The following is a 17,891-nucleotide window of genomic DNA, read 5'->3' on the forward strand; positions in this document are numbered from 1 at the left end:
AGGATACTGGGGGAAGCTGCCCTGATCGTCATCAATTGGTGAGATGGGACATTTCATGCCCACCTGTACTACAGGTTGTCTCCAACAGCCTCTTAATTAAAGTTGCTTTTTCTGTCCTCACCAACTTGTGACAGTTGGAAGAAAAGTGGCAGGAGAGAAAATGTTTCTCACTCTAAGTAATCCCTAAAGAAAACCAGCTGAAGAGATTTACATCTTAATTAAATATCTTATGGGAATCAGAGAAAGTTCCAGAAATTAGCATTTCCCATCTCCCTCAAAAGCTCTTAAAGTTGAACCGTTAACTTAATCTCAAAGATTTAGGTTAACTTTCCTTCTTAACTTTTCCTCTCATAATACCACTGCAGAATTGTGTCCAGTCTGTGTATGAATGTCTGTGTGTTTGGGATTCAGGGGATAGAGTTTAGTTCTGTGTATGAGCTCAGTTGACGACCAGTTTTGCAACTTAAAGAATAAGCTGGTTGAGAATAAATTAGTTTGTTTTGAGTTTATTGAAAGGGCTGATAAAAGTCTCTTGCTCTTGTTAATTGTGATTAAAAAGAAAGAAATTGATCAGTTTTGGTGACTGAATAAGACATTTACACGCTTGGTATGGTATGTGGAGTAATGGGACTTGTCTGCACTTCTCATTAGACTTGGAAAACCACAAACAGTGCTGCACTCCATTCACTTTGTACTGGAGTTCCACCCATGTGGATGGGTTCAGATCTCTAGATTTTGAGACAGGAATATGACTGACTCAGTGTGGTTGACCTTTTGTTTCTGCTGTTTTACAGTGTGTACTTGAAAAATTGGTGTCATGACTACTGCCCCTAATTGAACAAAGCCTCACCATCCTGCCCAATCCTCTCCAAGTCAAATGGCTGTCCACATTACGCTTTATTAAGTGGGAGGATGACATCTGTCATTTGTATTACTGCACCACTAGTAGGCAATCCCTCAGCTCCCTTGTCTCTGGAGTTCGGTTCGCTTAATGTCTCGCTCTTTCTGTGTTCTACCTCAAGACACTCCTGTAAGCACCAAAATCTCCTGAAGTAACTCAGTGTCAAACTATGTTTGATATAAGCTGTGAATCATCTTGAGATGTGTTGCCATATCAAAGGTACTGTACAAATGTAAAATGATGCTACAATGAATCTTATGTTGCAAACTTGCTCCAAAGGATAGAATAATCTGAAAGTTAAAGGGCATCACATAGCAGTCAGAGATTCGGACTGTCCCTTCAGTTCACAGATCAGCCTCAATGAACAGCAGTGAGGAATTAAGAGCAAGTGCGTTTATTAAATTATTAAAACTATAACTATGTACATACAGTGTTCTGACATCACATTCTGCAGTAAAATTCTCATGCATTACCAGGTTACCAGCTGCATTGGCAAGACATCGCATGAGAAACCATTTTCCATTTAAAGACTTCCTGAAAGCAGCACTGGGATGAGGAGATTCTGAATACCATTGCTGGTCAATCTCAGCTGGGGTTGCTCTTTGCTGACCCAGTGTTTCTTGTTGAAAAGTGCACCTCAAGTGAGGATAAAATTAGGAATCCAATCCAAGTCCTAAACGGCGATCTTCAAGCAGGCTGAAGATCATTTCCCTGACTTGATCGAAGGCAGCAATGCAAAGGAAAGCTGCCCTGAGAACAATACAGTGAGGTTTTGGTGATTGGAAAATTGCACAATCAAATAAAAAGGAGGATTTAAGACTGGAGGTAACTGTTGAGTTCAGAGAGGACATTCATCTTCAGTTTGGCTAGCATGCGGTAATTTTCTGGAGTTCTTTTTGCTTAGAGAGAACACAGGAACAAAATAGAGAAGAATTGTCCATCAGCCAAGGGTCTTGGTACCCCATTACTTCGAGGTGACACCCAGGAAGAATTTCATATATTCATAGACAACGTAGCTGATGCTCACAGCAGGGATCACCTTCATGAAGTTGGGGGTAATTCCTCGGTACAGGCCAGACCAGCCTTCACCTTGCACTATCCGGGTAAACTGCTGGATCATGGTGAGCTGGGGCTCATTTTTGATGACAGCTGTGGGATGAAAGTAGAGAATATTTGAGGTTTTTAATTACCCTGCTCCTGCTAACTGTCTTACAGTCTATCCAGCACGCTCTGTTCTCAAGTCTGGTCCCCCTCCCTGCCCCCAACATCCTCTTATGCTGGCCTCCACTCTGCCCCTGCCCTGCTTCCACTCCTGACCCCGCGATCATGTCCCCAACTCCAGTCCTGGGCCCCCTCTCTGGCCCTCATTCCTTATATCCTGAGCTCTTGAACTTTATCAAGCATCTTCTGATATAAGTATTATTGAGTTCATTGTATTGGCAAGGGGATCACAAACCCCAGCTCCCATTTCAGAGTGTCCCACATCCCCATTCTTAGCGTAATACTGCAGGAACCTCTCAATCTAACCTTGTGCTTGCATCCTAGTCCGTACGAGTGCCAGTGGGTAGCTTGCGAGTTGACCACAAGTACTGGAGATGGTGCCACAGGCAAGCAGCACAAAGACTCCAGGATCAGTACTGGAATGGCCGTAGGTTTGTAAGTATTTGTTCTTCACGGTCTGCCATTGAAGAGAAAGAGCTTCATGAATGGGAAGTAGTGCACAGAACTGGAAATGAGACTGAGTTACCCACAGTTTGTGGAAAACAGCAGCTGCCAATTGCTCTGCCACTTCAGGATGTGTTGTCCCACGTTTCATCACAGGCAGATGTAGCTTTTTAAAAACCTGGCTGAATTGGTGGAAGAAACAGATTCAGTCATAACTTTCATCAGGGAATTGGCCAAATACTGGAAAATGAAAGAAATCAAAGCTCTGGGAAAAAGAGGAATGGAGGTGGATGACTCTTTGAAAAGTTAGCACAGCCTTAATGGACAGAATGGCCTTCTATTATTGAAGGCAGAAAAGCAGCTCTTCACCCAGTGGTCATCTTAGCTGGTCAACTGTGAGTTCTCACTACATTCCTCATTCTCCACAGATACTCGTGCCCTTTTTAAAGGATTAGTGTCTCTGCTGAAATGTCATCTGTGGGTGTCAGCAAACCTCCATTAAAACCCAGGCAGTGTGGACAAGATCACAATGCAGCACGCGCACACCCGAATCAGAAGAAAATATCCGATTCTGGCCCAAGGGACATTCAAGAAAGTTTCACACAAGTCACACAATCACTTTCTTTTTAAGAGTTACCTCATAGACAGCAAGATCAATCCCGGCATAAGGAATGATTCCAATAACATTTGGGATGTATCCTTTGAAAAATGCACGTGGGCCTTCTGTCCTGAGCATCTTCTGGGCACAGTGAAAGATTCCCATATATTGGCCACTCTTTCCAAGACCCATCCTGGTCTTCAGCACCTAAAGGATCAAAGGTTGGTCGTGAGGATGAGGGGTTCCTTGTTAAGTGAAGATAACAGAGCTTTCAGGGTTAGGGAGACATTTAGGAGGAATAAGGAGAGAAAGAACTTGCATTCTTACAGTACTATTCATACCCTCAAGTTATCCCAAAGTGTTTTTCAACCAGTGAAATACTTTGTGAAGTGGAGCTGTTGTGATGTAGAGGTAGTTCTTAGTATAGCTCTCATACTCGGTAATGTATTAAATAAGCGAATAATTACTTGAGTGATGTCAGTTGAATATTAAATATTCGCCAGGATATCAGGGAGAATCTCTTGCTCGTCCCTGAAATACTGCCGTGGGCTCTTTTATCCTGAGAGGTTGGAGATAGTGGTGCAGTAATCCTGAAATCTCTCACAGCCCCTGATGGAATTTAAATCCAATTCATAAATCTGGGATATTAAGATAATCACAGCCATGGCAACTGTAAAAACCCCTCTGATTCATTAACGTCCTTTAGGGACATTACCTGGTCTGGCCTATGTGTGGTTGACTCTTAACTGCCTTCTGAAATGGTCCCAACAAGTCATTCACTTCCAAGGGTAATTAGGATGGCAATAATTACTAGTTTTGTCAGTGACACCCACATCCCTTGAAAGAATGAAAAGTAAATGACCTGAGAGAACGTGGGACTTTGTTTCAGTATCATATCTGAGAGGTAAGAATGGTGTTTGACTGCAAAATGTTTGCAGATTAATTGATGAGTATCCTGGCTCATTAAATCCCAGCATCCTTAACTCTATTTCACCAGGAAAATTCATGACTGGTGTTGAGGACAATTGAGGAATAATTTGATTTTTAGCCCTGTCTCTTCATCCTGAATCCTTTAGTTGGGTTTTCTTCGAGCGTTCAGAAGAAATGTAACTGACTTTAATACACATTCAATTAAAGTTAAATTTTTATGATTGTGCACTTTTGTACTTGCATCATTTACCTATATGTAATTTTTTTTAATGCAATGTACTCAAAATTCTTTGCAAGCTCAATGAAGTGAAACCGCTGTTGAAATATTTGAATATGTTTCGGAAGCTATTGTTAGTTAAGATCCAATTGAGAAATGATCTGATTGAATGAAGACAGGACACAGTCAAAGGGCTGAGCAGCCTTCTCCTGTGTGGTTGAGGTTAGGCCTTTTGTTAGTCTGAAGTCTGTCGATCAGGTGACAGTACCTTCTACCTTGTCTAGTTCAGACTGCGACTGGATTGTGCTAGTAAATGGAATATACCGGTTGGTGAGCAGCATTCTTTTAGCAAGGAAATGAGTGCATTAGCTGCTGCTTTCTTGGGTTCACTCATGATCATTCCTCTCACAAAGTGATCGAAACATCTTTCCATAATGGGAATCGAATACATTGACCAAATTCTGAGCAGCACTTTAACCACTGTCTTTCCCAACACCTCACAAGGTTACTCAACAAATCTTAGGTACCTGTCATCTTGGGAACTATTTACAGAGAGTGAAGTATGCATTTGGATCAGGGTATGGTCGCACATGCTGATTGGTGCTGTTTGTGAAATACTGGTCCGTGGGAATGCTGCTATCCTATTGCTGGGTGTGTGTGATGGAGACACAGAAAGCTGCAGTTACTGATCGATAAGCAATCACACAAGCATGAAGAGGTTTTTCAGCCCATCTAGCCTATGCCGCTGCCCATCCTTGAATCAATGTGCACACTGTAGGTCCCGAATTGTCTTGTCTCAGCAAAATCTATCAGTCTCCAATTTTACATTATTGATTAAATCAACATCTATTTAGATTAGATTAGATTACGCTTTGGCCCAACAAGTCCACACCGACCCGCCGAAGCGCAACCCACCCATTCCCCTACATTTACCCCTTACCTAACACTACGGGCAATTCACCTGACCTGCATATCTTTGGACTGTGGGAGGAAACCGGAGCACCCGGAGGAAACCCACGCAGACACGGGGGAGAACGTGCAAACTCCACACAGTCAGTCACCTGAGGCGGGAATTGAACCTGGGTCTCTGGCGCTGTGAGGCAGCAGTGCTAACCACTGTGCCACCATGCCGGGCACTTATTACTGTCAGGGACATTTCCGCACTCTGCATGTAAAAATGTTTATTAGCTTCTCTCCAGAATAACCTGGCACTCATTTTCAATTGATGAGTTGTGTGATAAGTTCTCCCCATTATTGGAAAGAAAAATCTTCACAACTGCCCCATTAATTCCTTTCAAAACTCTAGAATCATTAACAAGGGTGTGGCCGGGAATAGAGGCTCTGAGGTATAAAAATCAACTGGAAAGACTGGGACTCTTTTCACTGGAGTGTCGGAGGTTGTGGGGTGAACTTACTGAGGTTTATAAAATCATGAGGTGCATAGATAAGGTGACTGACAAGGGTCTTTTCCCTACAGTTGGGGAGTTCAAAACCAGCAGGCATATTTTTAAGGTGAGAGAAGAAAGATTTGGAAAGGATATAAGGGGTGATATTTTTACACTGAGTGGTTTGTGTGCAGAAGGAACCAACAGAGAAAGTGGTGGAAACAGATACAGTTAGAATGTTTAAAAGACATGTTCATGAATAGGAAAGATTTGGAGGGATATGGGCCAAGCGCAGTCTGGTGGGACTAGTTTAGTTTGGGAACATGGTTGGCATGGATCGGTTGGACCGAAGGGTGTCTTTCTGTGCTGTATGACTCGATGAAACAGCCTCTATACTCTTGGGGATAGAGAATCCTCCTGATAACTCTGAGTGCTCATGCTGACTGTAGGTGATACACAAACTGCTTACCTCCATCGGATAGATCAGAGTCTGGCTGGTGACACCAGCAAGTGAACCTGCCACAAAGCGTTCGTGCACCTCGAGTGTGGAGTGTGAGGTCGTAAATAACTTTTTATACTGTTCAGGAATTTAAAAAAGAAAGTTTTAGCCACGAGGTATCATCACATACCTTTTTAATTACAAGCCTGATCATTGCGAAACACAGGGCTGCAGGAGAGGGGCATGATTGACAGAACTTTCAAAAACTCGATAGAAGCATGACGGGCCGAATGAGCTTCACCTGAAAGTGCAGACAGACCCTCGATTTAACCTTACCTCAGAAGACCAACACCTTGGACAGCGCAGAACACCTCAGCACTGACCCTCCGACAGTGCGGCGCTCCCTCAGCACTGACCCTCCGACAGCGCAACATGCCCTCAGTACTAACTCCAATGGAATTGTCCTCTTTGACTTTGTTGGTGTATTTTGGAAAGCAGCATAAAGATCCTGGGTTTAGCTCTGTGGTCTGTAATGTGTTAGCTATTCAGAATTAGGCACCAACAGCAACATTAAATGAAACTCCGTTCCCTCAGAAATGGAGGAGTGAGGATTTTCCTGCTGATACTGAAGGTTCAAATGATATGCCTTCTGGCTGGTGGGACTGTCAAGTGACCCACTCAGTCAATATTCTACCTTCATATTCACAAAATCCATAGATGCATGCTGAACCTTGTGAGCTGTTGGCAGTTGTGAAATTATCCTAATGAGAGTTAGCAGCTCCAGATGAGGAGGGAATTAATCACTTTCGTGTATATATAAGGATGTGATGAAACTTGAAAGGGTTCAGAAAAGATTTGCAAGGATGTTGCCAGGCTTGGAGGATTTGAGCTATCGGGAAAGGCTGAACAGGCTGGGGTTGTTTTCCCTGGAGCATCGGAGGCTGAGGGGTGACCTTATGGAGGTTTATAAAATCATGAGGGACATGGATAGGATAATGAGAGAAAGTCCTTTCCCTGGGGTGGGGGAGTACAGAATGAGAGGGCATAGGTTTAGGATGAGAGGGGAAAGATATAAAAGGGACATGAAGGCAACATTTTCACACTGAGATTGGAGCATGCATGGAATGAGCTGCCAGAGGAAGTGGTGGAGGCTGGTACAATTATAATATTTAAAAGGCATCTGGATGGACATATGAATAAGAAGGGTTTGGAGGGATATGGGCCAGGTGCTGGCAAATGGGACTAGATTGGGTTGGGATATCTGATCGGCATGGATGAGTTGGACCGAAGGGTCTGTTTCCATGCTGTACATCTCTATGACTCTGTATCCTTCCGTGCTATGCTGTTGATCACACCAGGAGTGGGGACCTGTCACAGCTTGACTGCAGGGAAACACAGGCCAGCTCTCTGTACGTCATCCCGACTCATGAGTAACATCATTTTGGGATGGTAGAATTTCCCAATTGGAGTAGGAGGGATGCGAGGGCCAGCAGGGAATGCAGAGGAGAGGTGCTGCAAAGTTCAGTGGATCAGCCAGGGTCTGTTGGGGAAAGTTGGGTGGGTGAGGAGGGTTTGCTCCAGTAGCTGTCCAGTCTTCATCTGCATCACAGTTAAACCTTTTGACACTCTCATAAACCGACCATGGAGAAAACCTTTGTTGATGTGCAGGAAAAAAAGTGTCTTTGGTAGTGTGTGAGCTCTCTCAGGGAGTGACTACAGTTCCCCATGTTGTTTTTCAGTCTTGAGAGAGTGAGCTCAGAGGAGCTGGTTTGTGTGTACTGGTAATCCAGGGAATGCTAGTCTGATTGACAGTTTAAATTCTGTGTCAAGAACCTGGACATGAAAAGCAGTGTGTGACCTGTGAAAGTGACCACAACAGCACAAAGGTCTTTACGCAGTTGCACAGGGATTGATTGAGGTGAAGAGCAAAGATTTCTTTGAGAGTGAGCTCAATAAACACTTGAAGGAATTTGGAGAATTGGAGGAGGACCTTGTGGAGCATTGTTTGGATGGGTCAGGATGATAGCTCTGGGCTGGACATCCATTATGGAGCATTGTTTGGATGGGTCAGGATGATAGCTCTGGGCTGTACATCCATTGTGGAGCATTGTTTGGATGGGTCAGGATGATAGCTCTGGGCTGTACATTCATTGTGGAGCATTGTTTGGATGGGTCAGGATGATAGCTCTGGGCTGTTCATTCATTGTGGAGCATTGTTTGGATGGGTCAGGATGATAGCTCTGGGCTGTTCATTCATTGTGGAGCATTGTTTGGATGGGTCAGGATGATAGCTCTGGGCTGTTCATTCATTGTGGAGCATTGTTTGGATGGGTCAGGATGATAGCTCTGGGCTGTTCATTCATTGTGGAGCATTGTTTGGATGGGTCAGGATGATAGCTCTGGGCTGTTCATTCATTGTGGAGCATTGTTTGGATGGGTCAGGATGATAGCTCTGGGCTGTACATCCATTATGGAGCATTGTTTGGATGGGTCAGGATGATAGCTCTGGGCTGTTCATCCATTGTGGAGCATTGTTTGGATGGGTCAGGATGATAGCTCTGGGCTGTACATCCATTGCCCTGGTGTGGAAAGTTGCAGCTGAGACTGTTTATGCTCAGATGTATGGAGAGGGACTGAAACGACAGCCTTCGGGCTCTAAGGTGTGGCTCAGTGCGAAACTGTTTGCATTTGAAAGTCCGCCTGGGACACTGGAATGAGCCTGGTATAGCCTGATGATATTTGGATTGCACGTAATGCACAAACAAAGCTAGGAATGTTGCCCTTGAGGTGAAAACTCTGGCAATGGCCCTCTCCTTTCCTCAGTACCTGCTCGTAAGCCATAAACTTGATGCCTGTCTCTGGGGTGATTTTCAGGACATTAACTCCATTCCCTCGCCACAGAGATGAGAAACCTCCTTCTCTCACCATCATCATCCACACGCCAGGCATGTTTAACTTCTGCTTGGCTGCAAAGACCTGGAGGGAAGAAGAATGAATATCAGTGAATTTCAACCGTTGCCTCATTTGGGCTGGATTGGCTCAAACACAATGGACACCGATGGTGAGTTACCCATTCTGAAGTGACACCAAGTGTTTCTCCAGAGGGAGAGGACCAAGCTAAGGAGCTGGGTCACTAGATCCAGATCACTCTCACTAGTTGCTGTCAGCGACGGTGTGGATTTTACCTGCATGTAGATTTTAAGTCGGTCCAGGGGAGCAGTGCAGGTGCGTGACACTGCACCTGCCATAGCTCCTGCCAGGAGCTGCCTCCACCACGAGCCAGTCTTCCTCTCGCTCTCTGAGAACTCATCCACAATAGTCAGGGACTCCCCAATGTCCATGAACTGTAAATCAAAGGGAGCAGAGTTTAAGACCAGGACAACATTTTCAAAGGGGAATTTGTTTTTCTCTCTCTGAGACTGCCTTGGAAAGCTCACAGGTCATAGCCAAGGAAATTAACCCAGTGCCGGGTTTAAGTCTGTAATTGCCTCTCGAGGTTGGAGTCAATGGCAGTTGTCTGTACAGAAATCAATGTTTGGTGGAGAATATGAAGACGTATGGAAGCAAAATAAGGAGCTGGAGGTAACAGCAAAGCAGGACAGACTTTAAGGGCTGAATGGTCTTGTCCGATTCTGGGAACAGTGTGAATCTTGCTAATGAATATGATCAGCTGATCAGAAACACACCCTGCCCTGTCTTCACACACACTTTGTGACTTCACAGTGAAAGGATCGTTGCACAGCTAACAGGCCTCAGCTCGCTGAGGAAGGGTGATTTGATCACTGCAGGGGAACCTGAGTGATTACTGGACAAAGAGAGATCAACGAGTTCACCTTCCACCTCCCTGCTCATCACAGCATGTGGCGCCATTAACCAATCACAGCAACTCTTCTCTGTCAACAAATACACAACAGAGTCAGATATGGTGAGGAAAACCCCAGTGATGGAGAGATTTGGAATGGTCTTTGTTTGTCTTTTAAAAAATGCTCAGTTCACCACACAGCACTTCCCAATTTAATCATAAACTGGATCCTAACAGGTTCCGTCATCTCCCCCGATTATCCATTGATTGTTGTGCAAGAACAATGCCAACATGACGCCCAGAGCCGAAGATGTGAAGGCTCCCATCTTAATGAATCCTGAACAAGATGTTTAATTTTTAATCACATGTTGACCTCACGCCCTTTATGCCCTCACACCAATCAAAATACAGGATGGCTGATGCTGAGACATTCCCCCCCCACCACAGCCAGACGATGTGATTAACCAATACAGGGCCTGTTTGTGATGACCGATAAAGTGATCTTGCCTATTTCATTTACTGTGTATAAGAAAGATGACAGTCAGCACTCCAAGGTATAGTCAGTGTTCCCAGCACAGAGCCAGTGCTCTGAATAAACACAATGCTCTAAGACTGGAGCCAGTGCTCTGAGTGGAATTTGTGCTGCCAGCATGGAGCCAGTAATCTTGGAATGGAATCTGTGGGATTCAGGAAATTGCTGGATGGACACATCAATGGGAGGATGGATATGGATCATGTGAATTAGTTTGGCAACTTGATTACACGGAACATATGACCCAAAAGCAAGCCAACCAGTCCATGCTTATGTTTCCATGCCCCTTGGGCATCCTCTAGCATTAGCTCATCTAAATCTCCCATTGTATTCTTCTACTCCCTTCTCCTCATCTCCTGGTAGAGTTTCCCTTAAATATATCAATAAGCTTCTCCTGAATTCCCAATCAGATTTCTTAATTGCTATGGTCTAATGATGGCTTTGAGTTTACTTTTCTCACACAATGAAACATTCCCTCTATTATCTACACTGAGTACAGCATTTGGGGCTAAAGGGATCAAAGGGTATGGGGAAAAGGAGGAACAGGCCATTGAGTTGACCAGCCACGATCATACTGACAGGCAGAGCAGGCTCGAACAACCAAATGGCCAACCCCTGTTCCAATCTGCCATGTTATGTCAAAATCTTTCATTGTTTTAAAGGGCCTGGATTAGGTCTCCCTTTGTCCTTCAAGAGGAAAGACCCAGCCCTTGTCAAACCTTTCGTGATGGATATTTCTGGCAGTCAATGCACTGTGGAACTGTTTAATTTGATGAGATTTCTTGTTGTCATGTGCTGAGATACAGTGAAAAGTGTTGTTTGCGATTCTGGCAGATAGTACCATACAAAATGCTTCAGGGTAGCAGAACAGAGTGCAGAATACAGTGTTAGAGCCACAGAGAGGGTGCAGAGAGAGAGAAAGAGCGAGACCAACATTAACATTTGAGAGATTCTGATAACAGTGGGGAAGAAGCTGTTCTTGAATCTGTTCACACTGTTTATAGGCTGTCTCTCGGCTAAGTATAATCTATCTATGGGCCGAGTATAATCTGCCAAATCTATAAGTTGTGTATAGGCTGTGTATAAGCTGTGGATAGGCTTACCGTTGAATGTTTCCAATGTTCAACAATCTGCTCCATGTTGGTTAATGGATTGAAGATGAAATGGTCTCGAAATTCATTCCAGTCGACAGTGATTGTCCCGTCTTTATCCATGCTGAGTGAGGCAGAGGAGAATCATTGTGAAAGCTGAGGTTAATCTTCTGCCCTCGCCCCAGTTCCTGGCCCTGCAGGACTTTCCCAAAACATGTTCCACAGACAGCTCCTGCTCCAAACCAGTGCCTCTGCTCCATGCTCAAGGTTTCAGTTGACCTTGTTGCTAATTGAAGGACTCATCCAGTTCACTGACCTGTCACTATTTCCTGGATCTCCGTGGATCTAATGTGAAAGTGAAGGCACCTGCTGGACCTCTCCCCCTTGTATAAGCATTCACTGCTCCCTCCTCTAATATCCCAATTCGTACTCGCCAGCCCACACCGAGCCTCCCCAACCCTCAACTCCCCTCCTCCAACATGCTCATTCACTTGCACTCTATCCCCTTATTTTATCCTCCCCCTGCCCCAGCCCCTGCCCCAGTCTCCCAGCCCCTGCCCCAGTCTTCCAGCCCCTGCCTCAACACTCCTGGTCCAAGGGCATGCATCTCGCTGTGTCTTAGGTCAGAGATGCATGTCCCACTCCAGAGACCTGAACTTTAAACCCAGGCTGAGACTCCGGTGCTGTTAGAAGGTCAGTACTGTCAGAGCACCAGATTGAGAGAGGGTCACTATTAGGGAACGCTGCACTGATGGAGGGTCAGTGTTGAGGGAGTGCTGTACTGTCTAACATGTTAGTTTTCAGCCAAGGTGTGAAACGCTTTGAAAGGGTGAGATGAATTTTCCCATATTTATTGTATGAAACAGCAGGGTTTGTCAGTGTGGTTTTAGATCTATGTTATGCAGTACGTGCTGCCATTCCCACACATGACGTATAGCCACTTGTGGAGTGGTTCGACTGGAAAAGCAGCAGAAGGAATGTTCTTGCACGCACAGTGTCTCACCTTTGCAAGATCCTCTCTGCTTGTTTCAGTGTGATCGTGATTCCAAGGGTTGAGAGTGTGTGCTGAACTTCATAGGCATCGATCTGACCTGATTCAAGATGCAAAGACAAAAATCAACAGAGAGGCAGACCAGAGTCAGACTAGACAATGTCAAAGAGTCTCAGAGACCTTTCAGGTGTTTATCTGTCAAGGGCTCTATTGTGTCTCCCTGAACTGCTCAACTGGAGATTCCATGACTGACACACTTTGTCCCATCAAGGACTGGGAGGCCATTTGGCCCATTTTAGTTTTGGGCATTACCATATCGAACTGAATCAGAAGGCACACAATACCAGGTTATAGTCCAACAGATTTATTTGAAATCACAAGCTTTCGGAGCACTGCTCCTTCTTCAGGGGAGTGGAGGGAAGCGCACAAGCACAGAATTTATAGGCAGAGATCATTGCAAGATAATTCCAGGGAATTAAGAACGTGAAAAGATAATACTAATGGTGTGAGTGGAGTGTCGACAGGCTGAATAACAAGTCTTTTCAGGTGATCAAACTGTCAAACGGTGTGAGTAAAGTGTCAACAGCTCTACAGCAAACAAAGGAATGATCTATGATCGATGATTTGATTGATTAAGGTCGAGAGGTAATTACAAAAAATCAAAACCAATTCACTTTGCCTGACGAAGGAGCAGCGCTCCAAAAGCTTGTGATTTTAAATAAACCTGTTGGACTGTAACCTGGTGTCGTGTACCTTCTGAATTTGTCCACCCCAGTCCAACACTTACACCTTCACACCATGGCTAATCAGACTGAATTAGGAAGATTTCCCAGCTCTCATTTTGAGTTTCTTCCAACTGTGGGTCAGTTTGTGCTAGTTGAGGAACTGACTTTATCTGGGACTAGGCTGTGTTCCATCTGCTGCCTATTGTTTGCAGGAGTGAGGGACTATTCTTGCGGCTCTGGGACCAATCTGACTGAGTAGTGAATACAAATTGGAATGCTGATCAAACACTGAATTCGATTGTGCCTTCCACCAGCCCCAAAGTGCAGTTACACCAGTGTGTACCATCAACAAGATGCACTACAGCAACCGACCAAAGCACCTCCAACACCCCCTTGTCAACACACAAGCTTGACAACTGAGAGGGCAGTGTCACCATGGGAACACCACCCTGCTCATCGCTATCATCGTCACTGGGTTAAAACCTCGGGGTTTCCTGTGTAACAGCACTGTGTCTCAACCGATACCACACAGTCTGCAGCAGATCGACAGGAAAACCCAGTACTCGACTCTCTGAGAGCAGGCACAAAATGCCAGGACTTAACAGTGACCTGAAAATGAATGTTTAAAAAAGAGTGAGCAGATTCAATTACAATTCTTAAGATTAAATAGATAATTTAACTGGAACTATATGCTGGGGGTCTTGAGGAAGAGTACGGTGGGCAGGGGTTCTTGGCCATGAGGTAACGTCATCCATACCATCATTGTTCTGGTCCAGGCTCTTAAACATCAGCTTGAGTTTTTTCTCATGTTGCCGCAGATACTCGATGAACTCTGCCAGGTCGAGTTGACCGTCGTGATTGGTATCACCGGCTCGGAGGATTTCCTGAAAGAGAAGCATTGAGAGAAGGCAAGATGAAAGTAATGAGTAGCGACTATTATGACCATCACTGAGCAAGGTCGGAGAGAGTTTCACATCAACTCAGTTAGATGGAGGTGAAGCTGTAGTGATTCCAACAAGATCAGCCAGGCGGATCTCCTAAACTAGGAGTTCCCTGATAGGACTAGGTTAACAGCCCCAATCAGGAAGCCCTGGCTGACATATAAACAGAAGGGTCAGGGATTCTGCTCACTGCGTGGGCCTGCTCTGTACTAGCTGAGTCATTGTCATGTACTATGCATGTGTAAATAAAGGGGAACTTGGTGACAGGATACCAACCATTGTGGAGTTATTTCAGCAGTGACGATGGGAGGGTTAATGATAGGACCATGCAAAAGCATCTACGAGCGACAACAGGCAACTCCATTGGCTTTGTCATTAGAAATGCAGCACGTGGGGCTTATGAGTGAGAGGGTATTCCAATGGAAGTGGACACCATTGGCAGGCCGACTGAGCTTGGGCAACACCACGTGACTCAAAGCAATTACACAGCCTCACTCAGGACATGTCCTGAACAAAGGGACCCAAGATCAGTCCACATCCAAACCCCAAAACAAAGCCAAGCTTTGGCCAAACGGGTTAAAATTTTCTCAAGGATCTGGACCAACAGGCCATTGTAGTTGCTGCCAGGACGTGGACTCGAGACAGTGAAAGAGTCCCGCTCAGCCTGAATTGAGTATGGGAATTCATTGGCTGGTATCCAGGAGAAAGCACACCCTGTAAAGGCCACCTACATATGGTTTGGAACGGTCACATTACTGAACAATATCTAAATCAAAATGAATCAAAATAAATGTCTGGTTCACTGGTCACCCAGTTCTCATGAAAGCAATAGTGGTACGGCTGTATCAGTGATTGTGGAACCAGCCTTTACCAACATTGATTCTGGACTCCAGCCATTCAGTTTGTGTAAGACCTTGGCCAGGCTGAGAACCTACATTGGGAAGCCCCTGCAGATTAAAGAAACAACTCTGGTTCTGGCCTCTTATGAGAAGTAGCTGGTTCAGTTCCCATTGATTGTAGTGAAGGGCCTGGGCCCAAGCTTGATGGGGCAAAATTGGTTGAGAAAGATTCAACTTGATTGTCTCAACATTTTCATTTAGGAAATGGCTGTCTGAAGTGAAATGCTAATGAAATACTTGGAAATTGTTCAGTGAGGTCTATGGACTATCAAAGGGGCCATGGCCATTTTACATGCTGACCAACAAGCAATTCCACGATTCTGCAAGATTCTGTTGGGTCTGTTGTGCAAAAGTAGAGGCACTGGAAAGGGAAGGAAGCATGACAGTACAGAATCAAACCAGGACAGTCTGCAGGATGGGCAACATCACTTGTACCCATTGGAATCCCAATAGGTTGGTTCACCTTTGTGGGGATTTCAAACAAATGGTGAACTGCTTTGCAGAGCTCGATAAACACCCAATCCCTCGCAGGGAGGATTTCTTCACAAAGTTGGCTGGGAAAGGGGGGGGTGCTGTCCTTCATGAAGCTGGGCAGCAGTCATGCATCCCTGCAATTGCGGATAGATGAGGATTCCCAGAGATATACTACAATTAATACCCATAGGGTTTTGTACCAGGACACGAGGCTGCCTTTTGAGGCATGATCAGCCTGTGCCATTTTCCAGCAGACGATGGAGAACACTTTACAAGGTCTACTCCAGGTCACCATTTATCTGAGTGACCTGGTAATAACCGGGATGACCAATAAAGAGCATTTAGAGAACTCGGACATTGTGCCCAAACATTTCTCGAAGGCAGGGGCACACCTTAGGAGGGAACAATGTGTGTTCCGGCGCCCCAACTAACTTATGGAGGGAGAAGGAGAACTTGTTCAAGGTGGGCATCCTTTTGGAAGAGGCGTCGCCGTAAGGATACAGTGAGGAGGGGAAAGTGAGGACTGGAGAGTCAGAGTGGAAAAGTCTGGTGCTGGAAAAGCACAGCAGGTCAGGCAGCATCCGAGGAGCAAGAGGGTTGATGTTTCAGGCATAAGCCTTTCATCAGGAATGGAGAGGGACACCCAATAGTGTCTGCTTCCCGAATGATGCCAAACGAAGATATACCAAGATAGAGAAGGAAGGTTGGATGGTCATCTTTGGTGTGAATAAGTTCCACCAACACCTTTATAGCCGTACATTTGTAATAGGAATGGACCACAAACGCCTGCTAGGTCTGCTTAAAGAGGACAAGGCTGTGCCACCTATAGCTTCAGGCCGAATTCAGCAGTGGGCTCTTATTCTGAGTGCTGACAGTTACATGTTGGTACACTGTCCGGGAGGCCAAGTGGCAAATATGGATGCCTAGAGCCACCTCCCTCTGGCAGATACTCGATTGCTAGTACTGCCACTAGAAGAGCGTCCACGCTGCTTTTAAGCTTTCCGCGCACCCTTTCTGTCACCACTGACGATATCAGACTGTAGACACAAAGCAATCCCGCCTTGACAAAACCAAAACAGCTGGCGGTGATTGGGGAAACAAAAGGGCCATCGCAACCAGAACTAATTCCTTTCTGCACCCATCGAGACCATAGAGGATGGCATATTATAATGGGGAGCAAGAGTAATTGTCCTGAACAAAGTTCACCGCCAGCTACTGGCTGATCTCAATTCGGATTATCCAGAGGTTTCCAAAATGAAGATGTCAGCAAGAAGTTATGTCTGGTGGCCAGAATTGGATGCCAACATAACCGTATTGGTGGGGCAGTGCCCAGAGTGCCAACAAAGACAAGAATTAATACCAGCAGCTCCCCCACATTCATGAGAATGGACTCTGTTACTCGTCGACTTCACCAATCCTTTCATGGGGTCTATATTCTTAGTCATTGTGGAGTTCATTCAAAATGGTTGGATGTGCAAAGAGCTCATTTGTCAAACATGGGGATGACAACTGAAAAGCTGCAAACATCTTTTGCAATACACAGACTCCTGGAGGGTGTTGGTCACAAACCATGGGCCATCGTTTACCTGCAGGGAAGTGAATTATTTTCTAAAGGCATTCAGCATGTAAGGACAACTCCATACTATCCATTGTCCATACAATCTGGTGGAAAGAGCAGTCCAAACTTTGAAGGCAGACTTAAAGACACAGCCAACAGCTTCACTTAATCCCAAATTGGCCCAGTTTCTGTTTGACTATTGGAACACCCCTCATACCACTACAGGGGCTACTCCAGCAGAGTTAACTCTCCACTCGGTTAAATCTGGTCTTCCCAGACCTGTGGGCGGAGGATGAAATGGCATCAGGAACACCAGTGCTGGACACAAGACTCCTCTAGGCAAGAGAAGCCATTCACTTCAGGGGTCAAAGATTGCTGTAGAAACCACGGGGGTGGCCCGACATGGGTGAAAGGCATGGTCGATGTGAGGTCAGGTCCTGGGATGGAAAGAGTGCAGGTAGGAGAGACCACATGAAAGCGATAATCTTGCAGATGGGGCAGGAGCAAAATGTACCCGACCCCTCACAACATCCAGCAAGGCTGTCAGAATCTGTGGGATCATCCCCCTGTGCTGAGAGTTGAAGAAACCTCACAGTCTGAGACAGACATGTTGGCTGTTACTTGCTGAAGAAGAGGATGAATTTCGGGTGAGACGCTGTGGGGCAACAGGCAGTTAGCATACGGCCATGATCCGGGCCAGAGTTGGAGAAACCAGGCCTGGGACAAAAATTCCCGAGGAGAAG

At 45.4% G+C, this 17,891-nt stretch overlaps 2 protein-coding genes across 2 annotated transcripts in view; one reads left to right on the forward strand and one right to left on the reverse strand.

Annotated features, from left to right (window-relative positions):
- Nucleotides 1-1,605: 1,605 nt before the first annotated feature.
- LOC122552301 (calcium-binding mitochondrial carrier protein SCaMC-1-like) lies at nt 1,606-14,564 on the reverse strand. The gene is made up of 9 exons (XM_043695027.1): nt 14,034-14,564; nt 12,564-12,651; nt 11,573-11,684; nt 9,321-9,479; nt 8,962-9,111; nt 6,166-6,273; nt 3,204-3,371; nt 2,429-2,579; nt 1,606-2,050 (listed from the first exon to the last, which is right to left on the reverse strand). The coding sequence occupies exons 1-9, from the start codon at nt 14,173-14,175 to the stop codon at nt 1,866-1,868; spliced, it is 1,263 nt and encodes a 420-aa protein (XP_043550962.1). The 5' UTR covers nt 14,176-14,564; the 3' UTR covers nt 1,606-1,865.
- A 1,797-nt stretch (nt 14,565-16,361) lies between these two features.
- LOC122552388 (ribonucleoprotein PTB-binding 1-like) overlaps nt 16,362-17,891 on the forward strand; it is a 43,366-nt gene continuing 41,836 nt past the window's right edge. Inside the window, exon 1 of the mRNA XM_043695137.1 lies at nt 16,362-16,475. Within this exon, the coding sequence (XP_043551072.1) occupies nt 16,362-16,475 (114 nt within the window). The remainder of the gene's footprint in view (nt 16,476-17,891) is intronic.

The sequence above is a fragment of the Chiloscyllium plagiosum genome, chromosome 8, assembly GCF_004010195.1.
Source record: "Chiloscyllium plagiosum isolate BGI_BamShark_2017 chromosome 8, ASM401019v2, whole genome shotgun sequence".
Taxonomy (NCBI): domain Eukaryota; kingdom Metazoa; phylum Chordata; class Chondrichthyes; order Orectolobiformes; family Hemiscylliidae; genus Chiloscyllium; species Chiloscyllium plagiosum.